The 17,807-nt window shown below is 26.4% G+C and overlaps 1 protein-coding gene across 26 annotated transcripts in view; it reads right to left on the bottom strand.

The window, feature by feature from the left end:
• The window catches only part of LOC130672066 (WD repeat-containing protein 48 homolog), a 98,827-nt gene that overhangs the window by 8,946 nt on the left and 72,074 nt on the right, over positions 1 to 17,807 (bottom strand). For 23 of the 26 annotated variants that reach the window (XM_057476292.1, XM_057476293.1, XM_057476304.1 and 20 more), the window contains 2 exons: positions 6,177 to 6,270; positions 5,902 to 5,922 (listed from right to left, as the gene is read on the bottom strand). In XM_057476292.1, coding sequence (XP_057332275.1) covers positions 5,902 to 5,922; positions 6,177 to 6,270 — 115 coding nt within the window. The remainder of the gene's footprint in view (positions 1 to 5,901; positions 5,923 to 6,176; positions 6,271 to 17,807) is intronic. The other 3 variants (XM_057476295.1, XM_057476307.1, XM_057476313.1) reach the window with 1 other exon arrangement.

The raw sequence follows: 17,807 nt of genomic DNA, 5'->3' as shown, positions 1-17,807 counted from the left end.
TTATTTATATTTGAAGGTGACGATGGTAATTACAAAAATATATGTTCTGTTGTCAATTATGTATTTATTTATTTAAAAAAAAAAAAGAAATAAATCGGTTAATAATATTAGTAGATCGTGGTAGTAAATAGATAATTATGTAACTGTAAATTATTTAGATGATGTGAGAGTATGTAAAATGTAATTTAAATAATTTTTGTGGTATTGGTAATATTTATTTAATAGAGTAATAATTATCGATAGTAGTTTGTGCGGTTTATTAACTTGTACTTGAAAAAAAATATACGGTATATTTTATAAGGACTGCTGAGAGTAATAACCGGATGCTTACACCTTGGTAATCTACATTTTACTAAAGGTTATTTTTTTTTTTATGTATACGGTTTTAGTTAAAGAGGTAAAGTCGGCGTTATTTGTAGTAATATCTTGAGAAATATAAGAGATAAATAGATGTTGTGGGGGTGTTTTGGAAAGGAAATTTAATTTCTTGTAATTTCAGTCTTGGTAAAAAATATAATAGGATCGATAGTTTAAAAGTTACAGTCGTTTGAAGATAATTTTATTTTTCACAACCGATTTTTTAGAATACATTTCAACGATCTACTGAAATATCGATCTTACAAAATTTTTGTAAGGACCAAAGTTATAGGGAATTCAATTTCCTACAATTTTGGTCCTTTTCAAAAACTAAATAGGACCAATAGTTCAATAGTTACAGCCATTTATAAATATTTTTATCGTAAGCGACCGATTTTTTGATAAAAACTCAACGATCTGTTGAAATATTGATCTGAAGAAATTTTTTATAGAGACCAAAGTTGTAGTAAATTAAATTTCCTACAACTTTGTTCCTTATATAAATTTGAATAGGACCAAAAGTTCAATAGTTGCATCCATTAATAGAGATTTTTATCTTAAACGACCGATTTTTTCAAAAAAAACTCAACGATCTGTTAAAATATTGATCTGACGAAATTTTTTATAGAGACTAAAGTTATAGGAAATCAAATTTTCTACAATTTTGTTCGTTGTAAAAAATTGGATAAGACCAATAGTTTAGTAGTTAAACGTCCTCAAAGAATTACCCGATTTTTTTGCTATTTTTTTTGGGCTTCCAGCGACTGAATCTTCTAAACTATTAACCCAATGGTATTTTTTACAGGAACCAAAATTATTAGAAATTGAATAAGCTTTCCAAAGATACCTAACAAAAGATACCTATCGTATTTCTCTTAAAATAAAAAATAATAACAAAAATAGCAGCAAGATTACGATTAAATAAATAATTCTTATTAAAATTTATTTATATGATATCCGATTGTACTAATTATTAAAATAAATATATAGATAATCCGCATATTAATATTCTAAAAATATAATATAATTATGTTTACTTAATCCTACATTTTTATCCTGCGCATAAGTAAACGATATCGTTACGAGGGTGGGCACTTAATTGTTTGTCGGATAATTTAATTTATTTATTTGACGTCATGATTCTACTGACTACTTGAGACAATAAATACAATAAAAAAAACGTTTTATTTATTTAATTAGATATTAATAGCCGACAAATAATGAATTAAATAAAATATAAAAATTTAAAATGACGTTTCTATAATTGACATCATATTTAATATAATAATATCTGATAAAATGACTATCTATAGATAAACAGTAATTTCTTATTAATTATAATAAACTGAAAGTATTTATCACATTACACATCAGAAATGACGTACCAAGTGAATAAAATGATAGAGTTAATAGCTCTTTACATGTATATACTATCGTCGACATTTATCTTTGTATGATGGAAAAATTGAAAAAGAATTAATTGTTAATATTTAATTATTTTTATAACAAAATGTTTATAAATAAATATGATACTAAAGTTAGCCGACGTCGAATAATTTTTGTTTTTTTTCAAAACGACAAAAAAAAAATTATTCAAAAATCTGCAACTATCCCGCGTAAAAAAAATTCAAAAAAAGTTCGATGTGGAAATTTTAAATTTGAGACAGATTTGAATTTTGAGTGGAACTTTTTTTTAAATTTAGAGTAAAAAATAACGTTTTTAAAACTCATTTCCCAAAATTTATTGTTACATTTCAAAAATTTGCTATTGATTTTTAATGGGAACTTTTTTGGAACGAGGGTAAAATAAAGTATGACTCTCGTGATAAAACGGTATTTGTTTTTTTTTATTATAAATTATATATATTGTGTTCTCTTGTGTTGTGCTGGGGAGTTTTTAAATTGCATAACTTATCGATATATTATTTTATTAATTATGAGTTATTTATTTATTTGTGACGTTAACGTGTTTAAGTGAAGTGAATGCACTTTTATTAAGTATATTATTGAGTTATGTTTATTAAACATTTATTTTTATGTTGTTTAGGCGAACGTGTTAAAAAGTAAACAACTTTGTACGTCATATTGCGTCAATGGGAATATTATTTTAACGAAGCAGTTTTTTTTTTTTTTTTTTTTAAGAACTTTTCATGTTTTCCTGATGTTAAATTTAAGCTGATGATTTTAATAGGCAAGTGGAAAAAAAATAATTACTATTATTAGTTGATATTTTAGGAATTGAATTTTTATTTTTTAATAAAAATTTATTAACGGGTTAATATTGTCGATGAGTGTTGATGTTTACATCTCGAATATTCAAATTTTATGGACATTGATGAGAAATTGAAAAAAAATTTCATGGTTCAACAAACAACTTTTTTTTTATTTTAATATAAAGTTTTTTATTCACAAAAAAAATTTTCTTTTAATACCCGAGAGAGAATAATTTTTATCTAACGAGGGCCGGGTAAATTTTTGTGATGAGTGACGTAATGAAAAAAAAAAATGTACGTTGTATCTGCCCAAATATCACTACTACATTTATAAAATACGCAGAAAAAAAGGATTTCTTGCCGCAACAAAATTTTAATTTGCACCAAGAAATTTTATGCACTATCAATTAAATACGAAAATTGTCTTGGGGCGAGAAAAGATTTTTTTGGTCAAGAAATAATTCCTTGCACCGAGTAATTTTTTCTAGTTCTAAATAAATTTTTGTTTTCAATTCACAATGCAAAAAATTTATTGGGGTAAGTAAAAATTTTCTTTAGGCGAGTAAAGATTTTTTGTGTCAATGAATCCTTTTTTTTTCTACGCACACTTTTTTGGCTTTGAGAAGCTTCCGAAACCAAAAGGGAGTATAAAAATCTGTCATTTTGGAATAAGTAACGCGATATAAATAATATAGCTATATATTCAGTGACATTCAGTCATATTTAGTGACAGAATAATTAAAGTATTAATTTATTTAAAGAAAATAAATACGATCGTCTTTTTTCTCGCGTAATTTAAATGTAATTCGAATGATATAGATAAATCTATTTATCTCAATACTTGGAAATTAAAAAGAGTTGAAACTATGGAAAGGCACAAATTCAAGTCGAGACCTATCTAATGATACCAATTTCAATAACATTAACTAATTATATCATATAGATATGGCGGGAACTAAATTTTCTTTATTCTCTTAATAAACTTGATAATTAGAGTGAGTCCTTAACAAAAACAAACCTCAAAAATTTTTTTTCAAAATTTTTTTTCTCGAAAATTCCATATACAGTCGACTACCCATTATGAGCCTGGTTTATGGGACAAAGAAAATTTTTCTTGTCATTTCAGTCTCCCCACTACCTCTAATAATTTTATTCGTGATCATAATCCTCAAAACTTTTTAATTGTAACAGAAGCTTCAAATGAAATTAATAATTAAAATTATAAACAATAAATTATGTTTTACTTGATACTGTTTAAATTTCCCGCCAAACAAAGATAGTAAATTTTCATCATTAATTTGTCTATTTTTTCCTATTCATAGTTTATAATTTAGACATTTTTAACGGAGGCTCATAACAGGCTGTCTGGTACGAAAATCAAAAGAGTAATTAAGTGGGGTAAGTTGATTGGACTCAGTAATTAAGGAGGTGGCTTATTACGGGCAGACTCATAACAGATAGGCGGCTGTGTAATTAAATCGTCTGAAAAAAAGACCTCAAAAAATTTTTTTAATGAGAATTCATATATTTTTATATATATATAAATAGTATATATTTAAATAATTCCCAGCAATAAGACTTGATAAATATTTAAAAAAAACTAGCTGCAGTGGCGAAAAATAAAAATCTCTGATGCCAAGAAATGTAACCAGAGATGTTGATTAATTACAATAATGCCACACGTGGCAGAGACGTCAAAAAAAAAAAACCTACAAAAGACATTGACACGTGTGTCTATTTCTGTTATCCATATCGTAAATTATTTTTAAAATGCAGTCGGAAAAATTCATCGTTATTGTTTTCTTTTTCTTTTCCATACAATTACGATCCTCTATTATCAATTCGTATAACGTAAATATAGTTAATCACCTTTCATTTAAAAGTCTGATAATAATTTTTTTTTTTTTCCACTTACGAAATTTATTTTGTCGGTGATTATTTATTATTTACTTTCGGTAGCCTAAAAAATATGTTAATTTTTTTTGATTTGTTATTTATTATTCATTATTTATTTGTAAATAGTTTTTGTTATTTGTATATATATTTTTTCAAGTGTATCGAGTGTTAGCCAACAGTAACAGCGCGTATCATATCCGTTTAAATGTTCTGAAGGTTTTATTTAATGTGTCATATGTTATTTATTATTTATTATTATTAATAAAATTAACCGACGTCAAATCATATATATTTTCATAATTATCTATTGATTTAAGATTATTCATGAATAATTATTTATATCATTAATTATTTCATAAATTTAAGGATTTTAATCATGAGAAACTGTTTTACTCATCTTTCATTATTTTGAATATTTTTTTTTTATTTGTTATTAATCATTAATTACTTAATTGCTTGCGAGATTTAATATCGATGAGAAAGTGTGTGAAAGCTTAGAGATTTAATTTCCTTTCGCAACGAGTTTTTTTTTTTAGTTTCGATTTCAAATAATTAATCGCTTTTTTTTATTACTTTACAGTTCGATTAATTGACCAAGTGTATTTTAATTTTTGATTAATAATTCGCGCGCTTCCTTCCAAATTAAATAAATTTTTTTTATTTAATTAATTTTTTAACATTCCAAAATAATTGTTAAATACTTTTTTTTTCTTTGTTTGCAACCTAATGACATTTGAAAATAATGAACTTGTCTCGGTGATCCTGAAGTTAGAATATGATTAAAAAAAAAATATTTAAAAAAATGCACTTGTAGTTTTTTCAATTTTCTACATGTGCATTTTTTTTTTTTTTTTTTTTTTTAATTAAATTGGAAAAAAAAAATCCGAAATTTTTAAATGTCTGCTAACTTCAGGATCATAAATATGACTGAAATTAACCGACGTCTAATAATTTTTGAAATTTATTCAAAATGATAAATTATTAAAAAAAAATATTTTTAAAAAATGCACTTGTAGTTTTTTCAATTTTCTACATGTGCTTTTTTTTTCAAATTAAGTTGTAGAAAAATTTTCGGATTTTTTTGTTCTTAATTTAATTAAAAAAAAAAAAATCTAAAAATATGCACTTGTAGAAAATTAAAAAAGCTACAGGTGAAATTTTTTGAAATATTTCTTTTTTAATAAATTATCGTTTCCACAAAAATCCAAAAATTAATTGACGGCTAACTTCAAGATCACGTCTCATTGAACTTGAAAATTTATATTTTTGAAATATTGACGAGTAAATTTCGACTTATGGTAAATTCAATTTTGAAATTTAAATTTTCATCAATAATAATTTTGCAGACACAAATTTTTGGAATAAATAAAAAAATTTTGTAATTATAAATTTAATTAATCGAAATAATATTTGAAATTTTGAATATTTTTCTTACCATCGAAAACGCATAAATTGCCTGAAAAAAAAAAAAAAAAAAAAAAAATTTCATTCGTTCAATTATAAAAATTGAAATTACCAAAATTTTGATTTAAAAATCATTAGGTAGGTGACCATTTTATTTTTATAATTATTGTAAAAAAAAAAAAAAATTCATTTTTGTTATAAAAATAAAAATTCAAATTTTTATAAAAAGAAAGTTAATTTTTTTTTAATTACAAAAATTATTTTAGAATGTTTAAAAATCGATAAATTAATAATTAAGATAATTACCTTATTGTAACTGCAATAAGAATAATAATAACACCGACCAATGCCGTAGCAATCATGAGTCCTCCTATCATATACAAGGTATCCAAGGGAGGGTCTGTAAAAAATTTTTTTTTTCATTAATTAAATAATTTATCAATTACAGTAACTAGTAAACACAATATTCAAGTACGAGTAAATAAATAAAAATGAGTAAGCCAACGTAATTATGTAAAAGTATGAAAAGAAAAAAAAATCGAGGCCGAGTCTCGAACCGCGAACAAAGAGGCCGTCGAAAAGAAACGAGTTCATTTAAACTTAACAATTTTGTCATTTCAATTATAATAATTATAAACTATTTCTTTGCAAGAATGAAATAATTTCGCATTTATTTCAAAAAAAAAAATGTCTTATTATTGTTTTTGTAATAAATATTTGTATCGGAATCTTGTCACTGGATGCAAGGTTATGTCGACCTTCCTTTCCCGGATTCGCGACGTTTTTTTTATTCTTAAATTTATATTTTTGAAATCGCGTCTTACTTTCAAAAGAACTTTTAAATCAACTATTTTTGATTAGCATTTAACTTTTTTTTATTCAATGTCACGATAGTTCATGACAATAAATAATTAATTAATTTTAAAAAATGGACTTTTCGAATGTAGAAAGCATTGATTCGCTTTTTCTCATTGAAAGTTAATGAGAGAGTTCATCCGACTGGATCAGTGATAGCGATTTTATTTTGAAAATTTATATCAGTTTTTTTCTTGAAAATTTTTGCAGGTTACACGGAAAAAAATGATGCTCAAAATTTGAATAGTTTGTAGTTTATTTTTGACTTAAAATTAGTATATTTGTATACTAATATCAAACCAGGATCATTATATATTACAAAATGGCTATCATTTATATTAAAATTTGATACACATAGAAGAGCAAAATTTGTAATTTCGTATATTAAAATTAATATGAAAAAGAATCGATGAATTGGTATCTACAGTTATTTATTACTATTCAAATAAATATAGAAAAATTTTTTAAATTTACCACTTATTCGATTTATGTATATTAGGGTGGCGCAAAAAAACCGACTATTTTTTTTTTTTCCATCTCGCATGAAAATTTGTTGGTTTACGATGTTTTAAGAAGCCTCTCAACAAATCAGCTCGATAAAAAATTTTTAAGAGGTCGCTCACGAATTTTGAAAATATAAAAAATGATCCAAATTCGGATTTTTATTTAAAAAATTTTTTTTTTCTCGTGGCAGCAATAGTTTATATTTGTAAAATCATGACTATGCTGAAAATTTCAGCCCAAAATATAAATATTTAAACGGCGCTCAAGAATTTCGAATATTAACTGATAATATGTAACTAATAGTTTGAATTAGTTTTTATAACTCAATTATTGTCATTTCACTTAAATATAACTTTTGCATAACCAAAAATATACAGAACAGTCTTAAACAATGAAATTCGGTCAGTTTTGAATAAGCGAAAAAACCTACCAATTGGATTAAAAAATAAAAAAGTATGTAAATAACTTATTATTTCTATTTCTCGGGTTATATTTTCATTCATTGTCATGCAAATTGATAGTAAAAAAATCGAGAAGCTTTATTATTAATATTTAAGGGTCGCTCAAAAACGTCCAAGAGACTGCGCTCGGAAACATTCAAAATTCTTGAGCGCCGTTTAAATATCTAAATTTTGGGCTGAAATTTTCAGCATAGTCATGATTTTACAAATATAAACTATTGCTGCCACGAGAAAAAAAAAATTTTTTAAACAAAAATCCGAATTTCGATCATTTTTTATATTTTCAAAATTCGTGAGCGACCTCTTAAAAATTGTTTATCGAGCTGATTTGTTGAGAGGCTTCTTAAAACATCGTAAACCAACAAATTTTCATGCGAGATGGAAAAAAAAAAAATAGTCGGTTTTTTTGCGCCACCCTAATGTATATAATAAATTAATTTATAATAACGAATAAAGAACATTTTATATTAATTATTAGTCAATGGAATAGAATTTATAAAATAAGAGTTAAAAGTTTTCGGTATTTTTATGAGCAAAAAATCAGTATCTAGTATACTAATTTTTCATTTTATTATTTACCACTTATTCGATTTATGTATATTGTAAATTAATTTATAATGATGAATAAATGATATTTTAAGCTAATAATTGATCAGTGATATCGAATTTATAAAATAAAAGTTAGTAACTTTTGCAATTTTTCGGCTGGAAAAATCAGTATCTAAGATAGCAATTGTTAATTTGACCAATGATTACTTTTTAATAGATGTCTGACATAAATTAATTAATTTTCACTAATAAGTCACGTATTTATATACCTAAAAGTAATAATATTTAGTTACTTTTTGAAATAATTGATAGTAGTTTTTAGGAATCTACAAAAATTAGTAAACTACTTTGCATTAAGTACATAATAGTACTAATTATTGATAACAGATTCCACTTTTTACTATTATTTATTAATTTTTAATATTCTGTTTTTTCCGTGTATGTTTCTTTGAACATATATTTTCTTTTAAATTGGCTTCCATATATATTTATGCCAACAAAAAAATTAATAAATAAAAAGTAATCAGAAAAAACTAAAATGAAGTGTATGGATTTTGAAATTTAATTGGCGGCAAATCTATAGATTTTAGAAAAAAATCTTTCGGACAAAAGTTGGAGGAAATTTAATTTACTATAAAAAACATTTGGAACTGATTAACCTATCTTCAATAATTACAAAGTTATTCTGTTTTTTCCGTGTACTTTTTCTAGGATAGCAATAAATCACGGATTTATTTATAGCCCGCAATCTTTCTTCGGATTTACAACAATACAAAATGTAAATAAAAAAAAAAAACTTAATGAATCGACGTACGGCTTATCGGTAAATAATCGTGGGAAATTTCATTGATATTCACGATTAAATAAAATACTTCCTCGAACTGATCGACAATTATAGAATTATATTCAGCCGTCCTCAGTTATCAGTATCGTCACCGTCACCGATAAAGTTTAAAAAAATAAACATAAATACATACATATATTCAGTCACAGGTTTATCTATCGTATTTTTTTCAGAAAGGCAACTCATCATTTTTTTAAATTATGATAATTATTATTTACTTAAAAAAAAAATTTCCAATAAATCCTTGAATAAAAATTATTTACTCCTTTCTAATAATAAAAAAAAATATATAAATAATTTTTGGTAATATTACAAAAACAAAAATGAGGAAATAAATTTTTATTTTTTTTTTTTCATAAAAAAAAAAATATTGTAATAATTTTTATCATGATCTAATCAACTTCCTGTTAGATATTATAAAATATATATGTATGTATATATAGATGATAAAAAAAAAAATTTTTACAATAAAAAAAAAATTACTCAATTAAATTTTAATTAAAAATAGACGACATTAATTGTTAAAATAAGTAAATAATTTAAAATTCATTATGTTTAAAATCTTTAAAATCTCTGGGAATATGACGTCGGTACCACGAGGTACCTTAAGAACTTCCAGGTAAAATATTATGGCTTAATGGCGAAAATTGTCTGTATAGAACTTTTGGAGTACAGAAGAGATAAAATATGACTTAACGCAAAAAGGTCATTGTCAAAATACTACTTCTAGTTTTTCAAGAAAGCAAAAACAGGATTTATAAGTCTAGACCTGGACCCTGGGAAATTTTGTAAAATCATATTTCAAAAGATTTTCTCACTGGATTTACTTTTGCTCTTAGAGTTTTGTCTATTCCGTGAAAGGTGAGGCTTAATTTTATTGTCGGGGATTTTAGTGGAAATTTCGAGAACTTTTATGGAAAAAATATTTTTATTACGATGAATTTCTACTGCGCATTCGAGTAATTTGACGTAACATTTGAATTTATTGTCAGACAAATTTATTTAGTAAATATTTAAATTTTTTATTTAAACATTTGCGCAGTGATATTTTATAAATTAGTTGTAGATCATTGTTATATATAGTGTTAAATGTTAACATCAAGTCATGTGTTATAAGTTATAATATAGAGACGCAAGCATTTAATTTTCTCGAGGTCGCTGTTGATCTCAGGCATATAAAGGGGTTAAGTGAACCTGAACTTATTGATGCAGCCTCCTGCGTCGTTACTTTGACATCCGAGTTTAAAAAAATTCTCTCTTGTTTTTTTTTATTTTCTATAATAAATTAACAATTCATTGAAACAAAAATATATAAATGGGGGAAGGGGGGGGGGCAAACGAGATACCCCAGCAGATCCGAATTACGGTAAATTCCGGCAATTACCGTAATTTACGATATCCGGCAGAATTACCGTAACTTACGGTAAAATAGGTAATCTACCGTAATTTATCGTAAATTACGGCAAAATCCCACAAATTGGGTGTCCGCTCAAAATATCACAAAAAAAATTTCCCATACAAAAATAACCATGCTAAAATACCATAAAACTAAAATATCCAATGACAAAAATAACCTGATACAAAAATTACTTAATACAAAAATAACTATAAAAATAAAAACTATATACTAAAAGATCTAGTTAACAATATCTTCATACATTAATTTCCAATCGATATGATATAAATTTGATATGAATAAATGAATGAAAAAAATTGATATAAAATGGTGACAATAAGTTTTCATTACCAGGTTATTATTGTATCTGGTTATTTTTGTACTCAGATATTAATTACAAGGATATTATTGTGTCTGGTTATTTTTGTATGAAGTTATTTTGGTAAATAGTCATTTTTGTATCAGGTTATTTTTGACTAGTTTTTATTGTGATGGTTATTAAAAACAGGGTATTTAGGACTGTCACCCACAAATTGCGGTAAAAATACCGTAAATTACGGCAGAATGCCGTAAGTTAGGTAAAATACCGTATTTTGCCATAGTTTACCGTAAATTCGATAATTATTTTGAATATCGCGTTACAGATGCCATAAGGGCATATAAATTTTTTTTTTTGCATTTCTGCACATTTCGGACGAAAATACATCGATTCCCGAAAAAATTTTTTTTTATATGCCCTTATGGCATCCGAGGTGGGTCCCGGGAGCCACAAGGGCATAGCAAAAAAATTTTTTTCTGCCCTCCGGCCGGAAAGTGGCAACTTTCGGGCCGCTGCCCTAAACGAAGTTGCAACTTTCCGGCTTCGTCGAGCAGAAAAATAGTATACGCACCTTGGCCAGTAAAAAAGAAAGCCTCAGACCACATGTTTGTCAGCCTCGGCTTCGCCTCGGCCAACAATTACATGTGCTCTGAGACTTTTCTTATTTTACTGGCCTAGGTATGTAATATACTATTTTCAGGAATCAACGTACATTTGTATGAAACGTGCAGAAATGCGAAAAAAAAATTTTCGCTTAACTAAAAATTTTCTTGGACTTAGAAAAAATAACAGAATTTTTTTTATATGCCCTTATGGCATCCGAGGTGGGTCCCGGGAGCCATAAGGGCATAGCAAAAAAATTTTTTTTCGGGAATCAACGTACTTTTGTATGAAACGTGTAGAAATGCAAAAACAAAATTTTTGCCTCACTAAAAATTTTCTTGGACTTAGAAAAAATAATAGAATTTTTTTTATATGCCCTTATGGCATCCGAGGTGGGTCCCGGGAGCCATAAGGGCATATAAAATATTTTTTTTGCATTTCTGCACATTTCGGATGAAAATACATCTATTCCCGAAAAAAAATTTTTTTGCTATGCCCTTCTGGCATCCGAAGTGGGTCACGGAAGCCATAAGGGCATATAAAATTTTTTTTTAGCATTTCTCCACATTTCGGACAAAACTACGTCGATTCCCGAAAAAAAATTTTTTATATGCCCTTATGGCTTTTCACCAGGACCTTTTGCCGGTATATGCCCTTATGGCATCTGTAACGCGATATCTTTTGCTAAACTTTTTCAAAAATCGAGTGTCAGTCGAAAAATGTTAATGGATTTTTATCTATGATAAAAACCAATAAAAATTTTTTTTTCTTCCTTTCATCCAATAATTGTATAAAATGTAATTCTTCTTTATGTAAATTACTTAGAAAGAACTTTAATTTAATCAAATTTATTTAGTATCCAGAAATTTTTTTTTCACCTTTTTAGGGGGTAACCCATTTTGCCCGTAAAAGTGAAAATATTTTTTTTTATTTACTTTGAATATCATTAAAAAAAAAAGGTGTAACGTTTTTGAGTCCTCGAAAACTTAGTATTTCTTCAAGTGCCCCCTCCCCCCCCCCTATATATAAGTAGAAATTTCGAGGCTGGTCCTTAGGGTCAACCGTTTTCCTGATTTTTTGTTGTAAATTATTACTTATGTTTTTCTTTTTTTATTAATAATCATATATATGTAGAGTAAATAAATTTTATATAATTTCTTAATAATATTGATGTTAAAATAAAATTAAAAAATAAAAATTTTTCAAACACTGAACGGGATTCGAACCGCGTACTTGTGGTTCTACGCCAGGAGCTGTAACTAGCTACGAATCAAAAGTTTTCTTTCATCTGATCGAATCAAAAATTAGATAGAGGAATTTCTTAGGAATAATTTGTGTTTATTAGAAAAAAAAAAAAAAAAAAAAAACGTAATGAATTTAAAAAAACCAGTTTTAAAAGAACCAAATACCCTTTTTAAATCGTATTATGTAATTTTTTATACTCTTTTGTTCGTTAAATCCCAAGTCTGTACAGATGATACGAAATAAAAGGGTAACTTGGGTATAGTATGAATACACAGGTTTTAAAAAGTAAAAAAAACCGATTCGACAGACAACGGATTAGTTATTTTTCACGGTCATTGTCCCCGACGAAATAAATAAAAGCCAAGCAACAAGAAAAAAAAATGTATTTTTTATTTTCTGTCTAATTTTACTCTTAAATATTCGTAATCTGATACAGTCTAGTTGGGTATACTGGTGACTCAAGGTTCCGCGGAATGACGAAAGAACAAAGTAACGATTAGATTATTCAAAGACATTTTCTTGGTCTCCGTCTCTTCTATTGAGTGAATTTATTTCTGGTTGTAACGAGTGCGTGCTGATATTAAGCTCAAACGCAGCGTTTGATTCAAAGTTGATGCAAATGCTCACGATAAAGATCCAGATTAATACCAGGAGGAAAAATAAAATTATTATAAGAAACCTCTTTAATCTATTTTTGAGCTGATGCGCGATTTCGCGTTCGGACGTCAATAGTTTTCGTAACTTTGAGAAATAATATTTTTATTTTAATATAAATATTATTAATATTTAATTATGTTTATTCTTTATGAAATACAGGCCCGTATGTTTACTTAAGCCGAGACAAAATAAATTTAATTTTATAAAATTCATATACTGGGTTTGCTATATTGTTATTGTTATTATATCTCGACAAATTTACGAGATAAATAGACATCATATGTGTGTTTTCGAACGGAAATTTGATTTCCTACAACTTCGGTCCTCATAAAAATTTCGCTAGGATCAATAGTTTTGAAGTTACAGCCGTTTGAAGATTAATATAATTTTTGAACATGTCAATTTTTGGAAAATGCTTCAAAGGACTACAACTTTTAAACTATTGATCCTATGAGAGTTTGTAAAGAGACGAAAGTCGTGGGAAATTAGATAAGCTTTCTAATGAAACCCTACAGAGTCCGTTTATCTGCAAAAGTTCTCTAGAAACAACGAATTAAAAAAAAGTTATTTTCAAAAATTTCAAACTTTCAAATGTATTGAAGCAATAGAAAATAAATACAGGTTTCTCGTATGTTTACTTAAGCCGAGACAAAATAAATTAAATTTTATAAAATTCATATACTGCTTTTGCTTTATTGTTATTGTTATTATATCTTGACAAATTTACGAGATAAATAGACATCATATGTGTGTTTTTGAACGGAAATTTGATTTCCTACAACTTCGGTCCTTATAAAAATTACGCTAGAATCAATAGTTTTGAAGTTACAGCCGTTTGAAGATTAATATAATTTTTGAACATGTCAATTTTTGGAAAATGCTTCAAAGGACTACAACTTTTGAACTATTGATCCTATGAGAGTTTGTAAAGACACAAAAGTTGTGGGGAATCGAATAAGCTTTCTAATGAACCCCTACAGAGTCCGTTTATCTGCAAAAGTTCTCTAAAAACAACGAATTAAAAAAAAGTTATTTTCAAAAATTTCAAACTTTCAAATGTATTGAAGCAGCAGAAAATAAATAATGCATTAAAAACATTAAAGCAATAAATAATAAATTCAAATCCATAAAACGTTATCGAGGAATATTCTCAAGTGCTGGCTATAAAATACCCAGCCTGAAAATAAAACATTTCCGCGTACATCAACCCTGAGCGATCCGCACATATGGTACCATAGCAACAAGCCGCATTATAGACCATCATACATATGTGCGTTACTTTCACTTTCGCCCCGGATAAATTCATATATACATATATATATAAATACATATATTTCACCCTTCTCATAACAAACCGTCTGCTAAATCTTTACTTCAAAAAAACTTCATATATATTAAAAATAAAATATACATCCTATCCTCTAATCCCAACTTATGATTTAAAATAATAAACAAAAATTTTTTAGCTCATTGTCAGACCTCTGAGTACTGATTCATTATTTTTTTTAGTGTAATTACATGTAAGTTCAAAGCCAGTAATTTAGTGGTCATACACACAAAAAAAGGAATTCTTGGGTCAAGAAGAAAATCGTTTCCAAAAATAAATTCTTAAATTAAAATATCCTCTTTTCTTGTTTGAAAAAATTTTCTCTTGGTAAAAAAATTTTTTTTTTTTAATTAGAGTATATAAAGCTCTTCAATAAAGAAATTCAATTTTGATTTAAAAATATAAATTTTTGCTTTAAATGTTTTTAGTTTCTCCGAACAAGAAAACAACTTGGTTGGCTCAAGAAAATTTAGCTCTTGGTTTTAGAAGATACCAACTCATTCTAAAAACATCGTTCTCTCGAATGTAGTCGATATCGATTCATTTCGATACATCGAGTTTTTAAACGGAGGCACATTTAACTTACTCCAAGTAAAAATTAATTTATTTAAAGATTTGATAACATTTAGTTCAAAATAAATGTAGACTTTATCTGAAAACAATTAATTTTAGATTAAAAAAATAAAAAACTCATTTTAAAACTAAATTATACATTAACGTAAAATAAAAAATACTTTTATTTTAAAATACAATAATTCAGTTCAATTTTAAATTAATTGTTTTTATTAAAAATTCAATTTTCAGAGTATATACAATTAATCATCAAAATATATTTTGATTCTTTATTACAATAAAAATTTTTTTTTTTGTTACAAAAATAAATGAAAGGTTAGGTTATATCCTGGCTCCATCGACAGCATCAACTGCATGATATATACCACACTAAAAAGGAAACAATTTTATATAAATTTAGGATCAGAAATGATAACAAACTTGAGTATCTGATATGATTAAAAACAGCATAAATAATAATTAACTTACTTTTTTGTGATTGAAACGACACCATTTAACTTAACGTGAATCAGGAAAAACACCAGATATAATGACTAATAACTACAATAACTTACATTTTTACCGAACACTTCAATTCAAAACAATTTATGTATATGAATTAGTTAATTGTATAATTAATAAACTAATACTATTAGAATATTGGTGTGTAATATACATATAATTGCACATATGCGGCGCCAGCGCTGAACAGACTCGTTTCATTTTTTTGGGATCTTCGGGCGTCTACGTGCATACACAAAGTAGTGTCCGAAGTAGAGAAGCTGCATAGACTCGAGTGCTCCTGTTATCCGAATGCTGCTATGGAAAAAAACCAAGAGCTTGATTTTCTTGACTTGAATTTTTTTTATTTTTGTTTCAAGCAATAGCCACTAGTTGGTTTAAGAAATCTGACTCCTTACGTAGAGAAGTTAAATTTCATAGAATAAAATATTCAATATACATGAATGAAGAAATTCAAAATATTAATTCAAAAAACAATTTACTTTCTTTAAATATTTTTTCTTTTTGAACTAAAATCATATATTTTTAACTTAAAACTTTAACCCATTTGGGTCGAAAACATAACTTTTTGAATCAAAATAATCAAAATTAAGAGAAAATTTTCTTCAACCAAGATTTATTCCATTTTCCTAAATATTCTCTTGACTCAAGATAATTCTCTTTGAACCAAGATAACCTTTCGATCAGTGTAGAATAGAAGTCGAAGGTTTTGTTTATTTCAAGGATCTTAAATCAAACTTTCTGCTGTCTACCACACCTAGAATGAGATGGACAATTAAATATTCGTGTGTTAAATATATATGTATATATATATATATGTACATATATATATACTTGTTTAAAAATCATGTCCTCGACATGTTAATATCACGTGGATTATTTCTAGTCTACTGTTTATATATAGTTGGACTGTAGACTTTAACTATATATATGTATACATACATGTATATATATTTATATATATATAAACCACACAAATCCTGTTGTAAAATTTCTCCTTGTATTTATATCATCAATTGTCGAAGCCTCGTTTTACTTCCGTGAGCATTTCAATGAGTATATATATGTTTATGTATATATGTATATATGTATATATGCGTAGAGGCATATAGATCATTAGATGAGCGAGATAAAATGTAAAAAAAAAAATCTAAGATCGATTTTATTGAATTTACTAGCAATGAGTCATCCAATCTGAGCCTTGGCAAATTCCATTTTAGTTGTATGCATGATTTTTACACGTGTCGGAAAAATATCAGAGCTATTGTTTTACCATAAATATTTGTTTAATTATTGTTTGTTTTTATCACAAGATTATTAAGGCGACAAAGTAAATATTTACGTGTTTTTGAGGCGGGTTAGTATTTTTGGATTATTATGGTGGGGATGTTTGTACACCACGAAGAGCTCGTGAAAGGTTAATTATCGATGATAAATTGGCCACGTGTTTTACGATGACACCTTAATGTTAGTTGTCGTGCCAAGGTATTTTCAATTGCCATTTATATTTGAATTTATTACGCGGAATTTGTAATAAGTATTTGTTTTATGTAATTTCAATTTTTGTCGGATTATTATTTTTTTTTTTTTATAAAATCGAATTTAAAAATAAACAATTTTGAAGATTCATTTTATTGATTTCGATATCTCGTAATAGATATCGATCATTTATTACTATATAAATATAATTTTAAAAATTTTCATTTCAAAATTTAAATTTTGATATTAAAACAGGGCGGCCACGAACCGGGAAAACCGGGAAATATCATGGAAATGTCAGGGAATTTCGAAAAGTATCCGGGAATTAAATTGTAATAGTTCAAAATTTCAAAAATTTTTAATTATACACTAAGTTATAAAAATTAAGGGATATTAAAAAAATTTCAAATTTTAAAGTGATTTTCAACAGGTTGTTACTCGAAGGAAAATGGTCAAACGACAAAAACAAAAAAGGCAAATTGTAGCTTCGAGTGTCTAGTTTTTTAATCTGGTCTTTAAATTTTTTTATTATGTGCGGCTCCGGAGTAATCCTAAGAAAACTATCGAAAAAGAAATTTACCAAATTTTTGCTCGTCTTAAAAACGGTCTTCGAGCTTCAATAAA

The sequence above is a fragment of the Microplitis mediator genome, chromosome 7, assembly GCF_029852145.1.
Source record: "Microplitis mediator isolate UGA2020A chromosome 7, iyMicMedi2.1, whole genome shotgun sequence".
NCBI classification, from domain to species: domain Eukaryota; kingdom Metazoa; phylum Arthropoda; class Insecta; order Hymenoptera; family Braconidae; genus Microplitis; species Microplitis mediator.
The sequence above is the reverse complement of the archived record's forward strand: the minus strand, read 5'-3'. Positions and strand labels throughout refer to the sequence as shown.